The sequence below is a fragment of the Equus asinus genome, chromosome X, assembly GCF_041296235.1.
Source record: "Equus asinus isolate D_3611 breed Donkey chromosome X, EquAss-T2T_v2, whole genome shotgun sequence".
Classification (NCBI taxonomy): Eukaryota; Metazoa; Chordata; class Mammalia; order Perissodactyla; family Equidae; genus Equus; species Equus asinus.
The window spans coordinates 12,976,196-12,990,147 of record NC_091820.1 but is presented as its reverse complement, the minus strand read 5'-3'; the positions used below and the strand labels follow the sequence as shown (position 1 = coordinate 12,990,147).

The 13,952-nt window shown below is 39.2% G+C and overlaps 1 protein-coding gene across 18 annotated transcripts in view; it reads right to left on the bottom strand.

Annotated features, from left to right (window-relative positions):
- REPS2 (RALBP1 associated Eps domain containing 2) overlaps nt 1-13,952 on the bottom strand; it is a 245,308-nt gene that overhangs the window by 126,002 nt on the left and 105,354 nt on the right. For 13 of the 18 annotated variants that reach the window (XR_011499666.1, XM_070502324.1, XM_070502328.1 and 10 more), the window contains 3 exons: nt 10,414-10,562; nt 7,950-8,076; nt 1,447-1,544 (listed from right to left, as the gene is read on the bottom strand). Coding sequence is in view for 17 of the 18 variants with exons in the window: in XM_070502324.1 (XP_070358425.1) it covers nt 1,447-1,544; nt 7,950-8,076; nt 10,414-10,562 (374 nt within the window). In the remaining variant the exon portion in view is untranslated. The remainder of the gene's footprint in view (nt 1-1,446; nt 1,545-7,949; nt 8,077-10,413; nt 10,563-13,952) is intronic. The other 5 variants (XM_070502330.1, XM_070502326.1, XM_044764394.2 and 2 more) reach the window with 2 other exon arrangements.

The following is a 13,952-nucleotide window of genomic DNA, read 5'->3' as shown; positions in this document are numbered from 1 at the left end:
GGGTAAAACTGAGCTCTACTGGACCTGGGAGAGAATGGCATCTTGGCTCTCCAATGTGGTACCAAGAAGGGATTTTCAGGAATATTTTTTTACTACACTCAATGTTTGTTTATGCAGAAACTCTAGAACCTAGCCTCCTTTTAATATGGGACTCTAATGTATAGCAAAGTATTTTCAAGTGCAGGTTTTGACATTGGGCAGGCCTGGGTTCAAATTCTGGTTCTGCACCTTACTAGTTAAGAATGAAACCTCAGACACATTACTTGACCTCTCCCAGTCAGAGTTAACTCATCTGTACTAAGAGATAAAACAGTACCTAGATCCTATGGTTGTAGGAAGTATTAAATATAAATACATAGCATATGGCTAAATTACTATCTTTAAGAAAGTTCTCTGCACACAGAGTATCAACTTAGAAGATAAAGTTCTGTACCATGCCTAATACAGCACCCCATTCCTGGAGGGTATTCCACGAACACCATGATCTTGCTTAGCTTTTTTTATTCTGTTCGAGACTACCAGCCACTCCTTTATGGGAGTATCTGACACCACCCTTCTATTTTGAGTAGAACTGCCTGCACATAAATGATCCTTCTTCTAAGCTGGGCAACTGAAATGTTATACAAACCACGCTACTTCCTCTTGTCTTTAGAGTCAAACAGTACTGTTTTCATAACTTCTCTTATGCAGACATACATACACACACACACACACACACACACACACACACACACCCTTTTTTGAGAGTAGGACTTCCTCAGTGCAGCACTCAGAGATACTACACAAGATAACAGTTGCAGACACAGAAAAAAGAAGAGCTCTTTAGCCAAAGGCAAACACTGGAGAAAGGGAAGCTGAAATTTCCTAAGCTGTAGTATAGCCAGGAGAAACTGAGACATCATTGGTACTTCTGCCATAATATTTCTTTTGTATTTATTACATACGGGAAACAGTAGTTGCTGTCACTTGTAAAATAACTGTTCCCCACACAGCACTGGATTAGGCACTGAGAGAGAATACTGAAGAAATACCTCTGCCTTCTAAAAGCTTATAATGTAATTGGAGGCACAAAACAAATGGGCAACAGCTAACTATGCACTGAATGCGTAATAATAAAGAATAAGGCAGAGATAAGAGGCTGTTTTGCAAAAAGTAAAGCCCTCTTGAAGGAGGAGCCTAGTGATTAAGTAGATGAAGGTGGAAGGGCATTTTAGACATACCAAAGACCAAGAACTAGCCTGGATTAGTCTAGAGACACTGAGAAGGAGTAGAAATACACATAGGAGAAAAGATTAGGAAAACATACAAGCAACAGAACAGGAAATGCAATATTTGCATGAGGGGCAGTTTTACACCTTTGCAAAAAAAAAAAAAAAAAAAAGGAGGCCCATCAAAAAGCCATGTCCCCAAAGTCTTCCCTTGGCATAGCCCCACAACATCACTTACCCGGATAAGGGAAGTCTGATGCCGAGGGGGCTTGGCTCCTGGGCCTCCCGTTGAGGCTCCCTCAGGCTGGACAAGAGGCTGTCTAGCGTCATAAGGAGCTGAAACAGCAACAGGGAAAGTCAGCATGGTACACAAAGATTTCACCCAAAAATTATGACCTCACACTCAAACTGATACAGTGTCTGCTCTTTAGGGAAGAATTAGCAAAGGAATCAGCGTTTATATGCTTAGGGCCACCTAGGACAAATAAACAAACCTTGGTGCCCTTGGGTACAATTTAAACAATCTAAAGACATTCAACCAACTCATGATAAGGCAGGAAAATATTTACATCAAATTAAGATTAGGAATAAATTGTAAGGGTGGAATGTGAGAACCTAAATTGGGATAGAAAACAGGAATAGTTAGAAAAGTGCCATGTTATGAGCGTTCAAACTCTAAATATAAGGTAAATTCTATATATACCTTCCTGTTTAAAAGTCTTCCATTCATCCTCCACCACACAAAGAAGAAAATTAACACGCATTTTGAACACCAAGAATCAACATTGTTTACTTCGTTTATTTTTGAAAACTAAATGGCAATGTCTTCTTTTCCTCATTGGAAAGAATGTAAAACCAAGTAGAGTACAAAAAGAAATAAATGTATTTTATATTTATTATTTTATCATTCAATAACCAAACTAAAAGTAATTTTGCTACCTTTAAAAAGTTTTAAGCTACAAAAATGAATGCATCTTTTTTATTCCTTTTATTTTCAGAACACTTAATAATGACCTTGCCGATACCGTAGGAAAACAGTTCAACATAACCAGAGAGTATTCAGCTCTCACAGAAAGGAGAAATTATCACCCAAGTTGAAACCATTTCTGATCTCCATGGGTTAACAGTTTGAGTTTTTGAAAGTATATAAATAAGTAAAATGCTTTCTTCCTGTAGATTCCTTATAAATAAAATTAGGTAGAGAGAGCAGAGCAGCCTGTTATGGTGTCACATTTAGCACAGTTTTCTCTCTTTAAAATAAAGAGGGCATAACAAAAGCACATCAAGAACAACAAACCACTCTTAAGCTCACATCTGCTTTTAGTATTTCCTCCAAGCAATGGATAAAACAACATTATAACACGTTAAAATACATTAAAATATCAAAATTATTGCCTGCCAAACCATTAAGTAAACATTCAGACCCTGGTAAGAATGGATAAAGATATAAAAATTGCAAAAGAAACACACAGAGAGCACATAACCCAAATCTTAAAAAATAAGTCTCAGCTGATAGTCAGGTGTTGCCTTCGGAGAAGAAATTTTAAGATCATTCCATTTTGATGGAACGCTGAATTAAGCTCTTCATGCTGGAAGGTTTGAACCACAGTAAACTGTACCATGGTTGGCATACTAGTGGTCATGAGCTTTCCCTGGGAAGCTACCCCACTTGCCTCTGGTTTCCCTCTGAGGGAGAGAGCTTCTACTGCCCAGGAGGGACAAATGTAGGGGAAGACCATCTGGCCCTTGGCTTCAGTCCCTCACCTACAAGGGCTTTCCCTCAGAAGAGACAGACACGTCTCATCAGTAAGGCTTAAACGAAGATTCAGCTGCATGGAGGGTCATTTTTGGAGAGGCCTGGACTCACAGCAGATTTTCTCTTCCTACTCCTCTGGGAAGCCTGGGTTGGCTACACTTGCCTGTGACTGGAAAGGTGAGTGCCTGAAGCCCATCTGGTCACAAATCTAAGACACGTGCTCCAATCAGCTCTATCAGCACCACAGCTGATACTCAGGCCACCCTCATCTCATTCCTGCCTCATTCCTCAAGAGGATCTGAACTCAGGAGGTAAAAAGGCAGGTGTTACTTATTACCTCTACCCTCCCTCCTCCCAAATAAAATGCAAAACATGCAACTCAATGCAAAATAAATAATTCTTAGGTTCCTTTATGAGAGATTTAATAAAGAACTAGAAATACTATCTTTCTCCAAGGGGAGAAGTATAAAACAAACCCTAAAGATTTTACCACTCTGAGATTCAGTGTCAAACTGGAACAGAGACCACGAGTAACTGTACATTAAAGACTGTAGTCAATCCAGTGAATGACATCCAGAGTGACTTTCAAAACACTTAAGAGCTTCAAAAATAAAATGGGTATCAGAGTGTAAAAACACAAAAGAAAATAAAAAGGAACATTCGTGCATCTACAATATGCCAAGATCTGTGCTAGGCACAAATGTTTGCATAACACCTCTCATCTGATCCAGAGAGCAAACCTCTGAGGCAGCGATTATTCCATTTTACAGATAAGGGAAACTGAGGCTCAGAAAAGAAAAATACTCATAGTCACACAGACTAGAAATGGACAGAAACGAGAAATGTAGGCCCACCAAGTCTATCTTTAGGCCCAGGAGACTGACATCACAGCCCATGCTCTTGAGTAGATAGTTAGAAGTGATTCATGAGAATAACGTGTATAAGAAAAAGCAGAACGGACATATTGATTTTGAGATAAGACATTAGATATCAGAAGAAACAGGTATAAGAATTGAAAGTAGTTGCCTCCAGAGATCAGAAACAGGTTGTGTAGAAAGGAGAATAGTTGTTTTTACTATAGGCATTTAAGTATTATTGAATTATACGCATATATTACTGTGATTTAAACTTTTTTTAAAAATATAGATAGCAGTATCTGCCTCTGAGGGTTGTGGTAAGAAGAAAATAATGCACATAAAGACCTCTGCATGATGCATGGCGCGTAAGTCTTACCCAATGAACATTAGTGATAGCTATCTCCCGCAGGTGATATTAGCAGGAGCCCAGGGGAGAAGCTGAAGAGGGACTCTGAATCACAGACTGGCCCGAAGATGCTCAGTCTGATTTAAAACATACTCACACACATGCCCCACTAGCCAGGAATCATGGCAGAATATTGGACAGGGAAAGGACCCCAGAAAAACGTATTCCTAGAAAATTATCCCAGCAGCAAAATTGCTTTCTGCAAAGTCATAAATTCATAAATTAAGAATAACTCTAGAATGCTTAATACCAGAGTCACTAAGGTTTAACAGGTTTTAGATATGTTACTGTGTAGATCAAAGAGAAGACAGAGGAAAGAAATAGGAAAGAGAATCCTGGGTTCTTCAGATGGGTTGATGGCATTTTGAAGGCAACAGAGGAGAGTTAAGTAACAGATGGAAAAACACATGAAAGCCTTAAGAGAAATTGAGTTCTAAAAACATGGGGAAAGACAATGAAGACATGTGGGCTTCTCTTACTTCTTGACCTAAAGATATAAGACAGAAAAGGAAGCAGAGAGGTAAAGAAAATCCTTCAGGGGAAAATCTACAGACGTTAAAAAAACAGGAATGAACAAGCTTTGAAGTGAATAGTATTAATAAGAAGCAAAAATCACAAGACGGACCCAAGTTGCAGATAGGAAAAAACCTCTCCCTCCCTTTGACTTAGATAGATGGAGAAGTCTAAATGGAAATACCTATAAACATTTTATTTATGAATGACCTTGTTCCCAGCTACAGGTACCGAACAGCCTCCTAACTGATAACTAGATCCAGAAAACTCAGCTCCTTGAGAAACAGGAGACTGTCCACTCAGACTCCTCTTCATGGGTATGCTGTGCAAAAGAGAAACCTTTAAGAAGAGCAGCTCATCAAGTTTAAGGAGCATGATATAGGAGAAAAACCAGGAAGGGGTAACAGAAACTCAGGAAACAATGTTTCAAGATTGAAACAGTTACCACAAGGAGATGTCACTTCACACCCAATAGAATGGAAAATTAAAAACACTGAAGAAAAAGAAACCACTGAGAGTACCAGCTGCTGGCAAGGAGCACTGAACTCTCAAACATTGCCAGTGGGAGTATACAGCCATTTTGTAAACTCTTGGCAATTTCTTATATAACTACCCTAAGATTCAGCAAATGTTCATAGTATCCTTATTCTTAACAGCCAAACACTGGAAATAACCCGAATGTCCATCAACAGGAGAATAGATCATCAAACTGTGGTACATTATACAATGGAACAGTACTAACAAGAAGGAACAAGTTACCGATACACACAACAATGTGGATCAATCTCAACCACAGTCATTCAATATGATTCCATTTATACAAAGTTCTAGAAGAGGCAAAACTAATCTATGGTGATAAAACTCAGAACGGTGCTTGCACTGGGGTACAAGGAATGACTGGAAAGGTGATGGAAATGTTTTATTCTTTCTTTTTTTTAAAGAAAGGCAGACTGCCACATGCAGCACCTCATTTGGATGTATCTGGAGTCTTGGAGGCTTGACCACTTTACATTCTCCTACAAATGGACCTTGAGAGCTTGTTTGGAGGTTCTGTCACGGGAGCACAGCCACTCATATACCCTTGACCGAAGACTGGTCCTCCTCTATCGAAGAAGGTCATCCTCTCCAACCGAGCGTGCAGCTTTGGGAAGGACACACATGGAGCAGTGAGGGAGGAATGGGACACCCCCATAGCCAGCCAGATCAGCTAAATCAACCCTGGCGATCAATGGGGTAACAGATCTCACAGCCAGATAGCCCTCACATCCGGAAATGTTCTATATTTGATCAAAGTGGTGGCTACCTGGGTATATCCATTTGTTAAAACTCAAATTGAAGATTTTTCTTTTTTTTTGAGGAAGATTGGCCCTGAGCTAACTGCTGCCAATCCTCCTCTTTTTGCTGAGGAAGGCTGGCCCTGAGCTAACATCCATGCCCATCTTCCTCTACTTTATATGTGGGACGCCTGCCACAGCATGGCTTGCCAAGCAGTGCCATGTCCACACGCGGGATCCGAACTGGCAAACCCCGGGACGCCGGAGCGGAACGTGCGCACTTAACCACTGTGCCACCGGGCCGGCCCTCAAATTTAAGATTTTTAAATGTGTTCACTTTACCATACGTAAATTTTACCTCACTTTAAAAAAAGGATGAAAAAGAAGGAAGGCATGGACAACCTTGACATAGGCTGCCAGGAGTCAAGAAAGATTGAGAGAAGCAGATTGTTTGCTTGCCACTGGGGGAACAGAAGCCCAATTTGAACAGAATGAGGAGAGAATGGGGCATGAAGTAGAGAGAGCAAGTACAGGCAAGTTTTTTAAGGAATATCAAAAAAGATAGGGTAGAACTTGGTGATAGGCTAACTCAGCAGAAGAAACATGACCCACCTGTGAATTAAACACCAAAAAACAGGCACCATGCTATGCAGAGGACTCCACCTTCCAAACCCAAATAAGATTAGGAATCAAAACCCCTACTTCTAAAAATAGGGAAATCAAGCAGGAGAGACTATAAGAGGAAAATAAGAATTCTCAACCCCATTTCATTTCAGACACCAATGGGACATTCAAGCTGCAGGGGAGTGATTTTTTTGTTACTATCCCTTAACAACATTATCTTGCATTTGCATAGGACTTAATTTCCAATTTTATACTCATGTTCTCACTAATCCTCACAACATCCCTCTTAAAAGAAGAAAGGAAATCATGGTTCACAGAAGTTAAATTGCTTGCCCAAGGTCACAGAGCTAGGCACATAAACCCACATCTTCTAATTCCAATCACAAGACATTTCCATTATGTCACATATGCTTCTCTCTGCAAGATTACAGCCTCTCTTTAGTCCAGTCTAGCACACATTTTTATATCTGTGTCCCTCTAGAAGTCACCACTACTTTCAATGCAGCAAAAACCTGCAGAAACTGGGTCTTTCCAGCCATGGCCCACAAAATAAAAAGGGGGGGTTACGAATATCCAATTCTAGAATACCTTTAAATTGGTCGTATCTTAAACTAGGAGCCTGAGCCCCAGGAGGACAAGATGCTGCAGTGAATTTATGGAGCTTTAAGCACTGCAGCCTGGGCGGCCAACTCTGCAAGTCATCCTCAGAACCAACAAACGTATTTTACCACTGACACAGCCAGCACAGTAAAAATATGAGCAAGCAGGCACCCCTACAATCAGGCACTTAACACACTTCTCAGCAAAATGCTTCCCCTAGCATTTCCTTTATTCTTATTCCTAAACATAAGAGCTAAATATTTTCGTTTGTGTGATCAGTCTTTAAAGGTTGCATCAACTCTTTTGCTTTTGCATAGTTATATTTCTTAAGTAGTTTCATAAAAGCAGTTATTATATAAATATGTTTGGTATGTTTGCAGAAAGGAATAACAATTCCAAAATAATACAAACCCTTAATATGCCATGTTCCTGTAAAATGAAATCTGCATATGAAGGATTAAATCATCTAAATTGCTGCTCACAAGTCTAAAGATGAACTAGTGTGTAGGACAGGAGACAAGGCATTACTAAGATATATTTAATTTTATTTTTTTAAAAAACCTTGCTTAAGAGCATACAATTAAATTGAGCCATGTTTCCAAAGACAGAGGTAATTAAGTCAGGAGATTCAGCAGCTGGTGGCATGGCTGCCTGATAGATTGAGTCTCGAAGACGCTGCCTGGGACATCTGGCCCCGAGACTGCCTCTTACCTGGATGCATCTGCTCCGTGCTGCTCCGCAGTTTGCTGTAGCCATGGCTCAAGGGCACCCTCTGGTAATGAGGCGGGGAAGAAGGAGGGGAAGCGAGGGGTGACATCGTGGGAGACTGTGTTTCCTGCTTCAAAGAACCAGAGCAGAGTTCAGAGGCGATCACTCAAGAAGCCTGGCGCTCTGAGCTGCAGTTATGAAGTATAACGCAACTCTACTGCTGGTGAGCTGGCTGATTTAACAAATGGAGGAAATGTTTTCTCAAAAACGCAGCTTGGTTAAAAAGCAGTACCTGAGGATTCAAAGGTCTCCCAGAGAATAGTCTCAACGGGGTTCAGTCACCTAAATTACTAAAACAAGACTGAAACACTTTCAGTTATGCCAATATTTTCCTTCAGGAAATGAAGGACGTTGATCACATGAAAGAACATTCATACTCCCCAATCTTGATCTCTTTGTGGATAAATTTTCATTCATTAATAAAGGCTCCTATTTCCTGGATTTACACTTATCAAGTCTTCTAGCAAATGTGGATATTAAAAAATATTTAAAATGATTAATGCTGGGGCTGGCCCAGTGGCGCAGCAGTTAAGGGTGCATGTTCTGCTTCAGCAGCCTGGGGTTCGCCGGTTCGGATCCCGGGTGTGGACATGGCACCACTTGGCAGGCCATGCTGTGGTAGGCGTCCCACATATAAAGTAGAGGAAGATGGGCACGGATGTTAGCTCAGGGCCAGTCTTCCTCAGCAAAAAGAGGAGGATTGGCGGCAGATGTTAGCTCAATGCTAATCTTCCTCAAAAACAAAATGATTAATGCTAAATATTCCTGGAGCTTATTATGCCAAAGTAAAATGCCAGCTTTTTCTTTTTTTACACCGAGATTGCAAAACAATTCATTATGGGCAAACCACTCCAACTAGCCCACTCCTAAACACTAGAATGGAGCCTTAACGAGCTACAATTTGAATCTGAACTCAAATGTGAACTTTATGTAGGACCCAAGGCAAGGTAAACAATCTTACTCTATTACTGGGTTTCCTCCTTTTTTTAATATACCAATAGAGTGGTAACTTTGGAGTACCCAAGTAATAAGGAAACAGTACTTTTATCAACAGAGACTATACAGCTGCTCTTAGTCTAAACATATATATGCAATCTGAAATACTTATCAACTACTCTTCTTCAAGAAAAAGAAAAGAATATTTGCTTTTAACTGTGAGCTCACACCCACAGATCGGTTGGGCCTAGCATTAAACCAGGCTGAAGGGAAAGGATGGGTCCTCAATCATGCATCCAGGCAAGTTCCCAGGGCATCACCCATCCTCCAATAGTGGAATCTCATTCCTCTCCAAATGCCAGTGGGAACACATGCCAAAGAGTATTGACTAAAGATTTCTATACTCCATTTTACATAAATCCCTGAGGAACTAGTTTAAAATGTATCAGAACTATGAAAGCAACAGTACATGGAGTTATTTAACAGGACATACTACACCTCACTTAAATATAAAACTTCTGCAGCAACACCTCATATATCCAGCAGTATGGGTGAGCCACGTAAATTAGTTTTCTGACTTAACATCTGCCCTTTAATATTTATTGCATTTTAAAAACATTTTGATTCATCTTCCTAAATATAACAAATCTCTTTGCCTTATAGAAAATACTATATCGAATATAATTTGACTTTTCTTATGACTTTTTGCATCTTTATTACAAGTATGAGCTTGTACCTTGACTCCCTCAGAGTTTACTAATGTGTAAGATTATTTATCTCTTCTTGATAGGCTCACTCTTCTGGAATTTTATACTTTTGTCTCTACCAATCACCACCTGACTACTGCAATTAGTGGTCTAATTTTAAAAGCTCATCCTCCCTATTCTTGTTCCTAACCTGCTAAATATGTAATAGCAGCATTTCCCAAGATGGCATTCCAAACATGCTCTCCAAGAAAGTAAATGCAGATTTCTAGGTCTCTTCATTACAGGACTTCTCAAGGCCTTTAATGTTCTAATGTGCGCTGTGAATCTCCAAGACTGAAGATGTAGCCTTTCCCCGAAGAATAGGATATGAAGCAGCATTCTCCAAATATATTTACCCAGAGAAACCTTTTCTCTAGACTTTTTTGGAGGAGGAGACCTATTAAAAACTCCTAGAAGTTACATTTCAAAGAACCTATTTGGAAATGCCAATTAGAGAAATCAGATAAGTGTGTTAAATCAATAGCCTTACTTTAGACACAATTCTACATTAAAGTAGGCTCTAAAGGGCCCATGGGGGGCTCATGGTAATTCCTATGCGTCAGCCTCTTGTTTTTGCTACAAGGAAACTTGACTGGCTCACTTTCAAGTCTGTAATTGTATCCCAGATGGTGAGATTTGCTGGAAGCTTGACAGCAGATATGAGGCACTGCTGCGTGGGGTTTCACAGTCAAGATCAAATGGACATGCCTGATCCAACTGTTTACCTGTTTATCCTCATCGTCCATTCTTTTGAAGGTATTTTTTTCCGTGATTAAATATGGAATCTGCATCTTAGTTCCATGCAGTTCAGCCGGGTTCCCAAATCGTATCTCACCATCAGTCTTTGACATCATAAAGCGAGGCAGCGGCAATTCTTTAGGACCAGAATCAGAGAAGCTCAAGTGAGACTTTATCTTAAAATGTGAAAAGGGGAACTCAATGGCCAAAAGATGAATCACTTTTGAGGAAAAATTCCAGAGCACTAAATATAGATTAAATTTTTATTTCAACACAATGAGGACTCCTATAATAAGGTCATGATAGAAAAATGCTACAGTTTTACCAAGGTATTCCAGCTTAACATTTTTAAATGCTGTTGAATCATCGCAGACCAAATTCAGGTTTTGGACTGATCTCCCACTTCCGCTCTTAGTCCAGCACGAAGAAAAAGGATATGACATTGTATAAATACAATATTAAGTGAAAAATGGTAGCAGGCAAAAACTTATACAATGCTTATTATATGCCAGACACTGTATTAAGATCTGCAAGTATTAACTCATTTAATCCTCACAACTCAGTAAGGTAAGACTATCATGGGCCTTCTTTTACAGATGTGGAAATAGACAAGAAGGAGCTAAGTAACATTCCCAAGATCACAGAGCTCATCTATGGCAGAGCTAGCTCGTAACCAGTGCCAAGTACTGCTGCCTTACAGTTTGCCTCATTCCTAGGGCAAACTTACTGGATAGAACAATGTCTTACCCTATGTCATTCCTTAAGGAAGTTTCACATTCAATCTCCAGTTGTTGTTTCATAATGGAATAAGGAAAATGGTATCAAGTTAGAGCAGTCAGTCTAACGTTCAGCCAGATTCTACTGTTGAAATCATTAGCCACACTCACAATGTTAGAAAGAGCTGAAATGCAACAGTCTGATATACTTATCTTTCGAATTTCTGACAAAACTATTCTGAAAACAGCAATGATGCTTTGGCACACTTCTAGTTCTCAGCATAGCAAATCACGCACAACCACACAGCACAAAAGAACTCCAAAAATGGGCATAATATTATGGATTACGCATAACGATTTGCATCTGTATCCATTGTTCGGGATAATACTCATCAGTGTGCCTTTGTGCTTCCATCAGCTCTCTATTTCAAACACACAGCTGCACTTCCAATGATTGATGCTGTGCTAAAGCCAGAAAACATCTTAGCAACAGCAAGCAAGTATCCTAGCTCCCCAGGCAAAGAAAGCCCCTGGTTCTCTAATAACCACATCATGTTTATTTTTAGTTGCTATGTCCACATTTGATTCAAAGAAGTAGGCAAAATGACAAATCCCTGCGTGATCAATCAGCCAAGGGCCCAAGAGACACAAATAGAATTACCAATCTGGAAAATTAAACCAAGACTCTCCTCTAAAGAGAGGATGACCGCCATTTTTAACGTTTTAATGTGTCCCAACCTCAGCAGCTCTCCAGCACTCAAGGCAGAACAAGGGCTTCAAAAGAAAAAAGGCAAGAGAAAAGAAAATCTAGATTCCAAGTCAATCAAATATAAGCTAATCCTATGGTTCTCTTCTCAGAAAGGTATCTGTTTCAGCCCAGTCTGCAAAAAGAATGTAAAAAGATGGAATAAGATGATATAAAATAATTTGCACCCTGATCTGACCACGAGAGGATGACTCTACTTCCAAACATTATCTGAGGAAGTAAATGCTCAGCATTTGTAAGCTCCATGACCAGTGCCTTACTGGTGTTCAACAGATAACTCCAGGAACAGTGGAATATGAACACAGTATGATGAATATCAACTATTAGACTAGGGCTCCCAGATATCCTTCAGGACATTGTCACTTCACATGTTCTCCTTCCCTGGCTGTGGCACTTCTCCAGAACTGTTTACCTGGGAAAGAACTTATCTCTCCCAGACAGCCACCAAATAGCAAAAGACAAAATACAGCTGAATTTCTCTCAGACTTTCTTTGGTTATGTGGTTTTAAATAACTCTCACTCAACAAAATCGTAACTAGACATAATAATATTCCTATCATTGAAAACTTTAATGAGGGTGCTAATTCCCTTCAGCTGTTGCAAGCTTTTAAAAAGTAGAAAGTAAAACTAGTTTTCAAATTTTCAGTCTATATGTTTTTTCCTAGTCATACATACACCAAATCCAATAGTGAAACTGTATTAGAAGATTAATCAATAAAGTTTGTGCTATCCAGTGTTGTATGTCAAGTAATCACAGGAGAAGATCCATTTGTAGTAGTTGGTTAGAATCTTTTCTCCCAAATTGAATTTAATTAACACACAGGAAACAAATTAAGAGTTCAAATTAAATGTTTATAGGGGCCAAGGAGACAATGAGTACAGCCATGCAAGGCAATAATTTGTTTCATAATGGTATCTTAAGTTGTATTCTTTGAACATAGAAATGCTTTGTATATTAAATATAAATGACTATTTTTCCCTTCCACAAAGAAAACTGTCTCTTTTTTTAAACATCTGATCTTCTAAAAAGTAAAGCAAAAATCCTATTTTTCCACGTGTGATGGAGACATGAATATAAGAAACACTTCAATTTCCTCAATCCACTAGAAAAAACAAAAGCAGCATAAATGTAACAACAAATGGCAAATGACAACAGAGAGGGTTGGGGCTGGGCAGAGAGCTCGTGTCTCATCTAAAATGGCAGCTGCTGTTCACTGTCCTTCAACACTGTCCACTAGAAATACAGTTGTCCCTTGGTATCTGTGGGGGATTTGTTCCAGGACCCCCTCAAACACCAAAATCCACAGACGCTCAAGTCCCTTATATAAAATGGTGTATTTGCATATAACCTACACACATCCTCTTGCATACTTTAAATCATCTCTAGATTACCTATACCTAATACAATGCAAATGATATGCAAATAGTTGTCATACTGTATTGTTTAGGGAATAATGACAAGGAAAAAAGTCTGTACATGTTCAGTACAGACACAACCATCACAGACCTTTAAGGTTGGTTAAACCCTTGCATGCAGAACCTGTGAATATGGAAGGCCGACTGTATAATACAAGCCACACACATAATTGTAAATTGTGTAGTAGCTACATTACAAATTTTTTTTTAAGTTAAGAAGCCAGTCACAAAAAGACAAATACTGTATGATTTCACTTACACGAGGGATCAATAAATAGTGAAACTCACAGAGACAGAAAGTAGAATGGTAGTTGCCAGGGGTTGAGGGGAAGGGGAATGAGGAGTTGGTGAATGGGTGCCAAGGTGTTTTGCAAGGTGTGGTGAAAAAATTCTGGAGATTGGTTGCACAACAATGTGAATACACTTAACACTACTTAACTGTACATTTAAAAATGGTTAACACATTAAATTTTATATTTTTTGTGTGTATGTACGTGTTTTATGTGTATGTTATCAAAATTGTAAGTAAAAAAGGACAGGTGAAATTAATTTTAATAAATTTTAACCTAATATCATTACACGTAATCAATATAAAAATTATTAATGAAAGATTTTATATTCTTTTTTC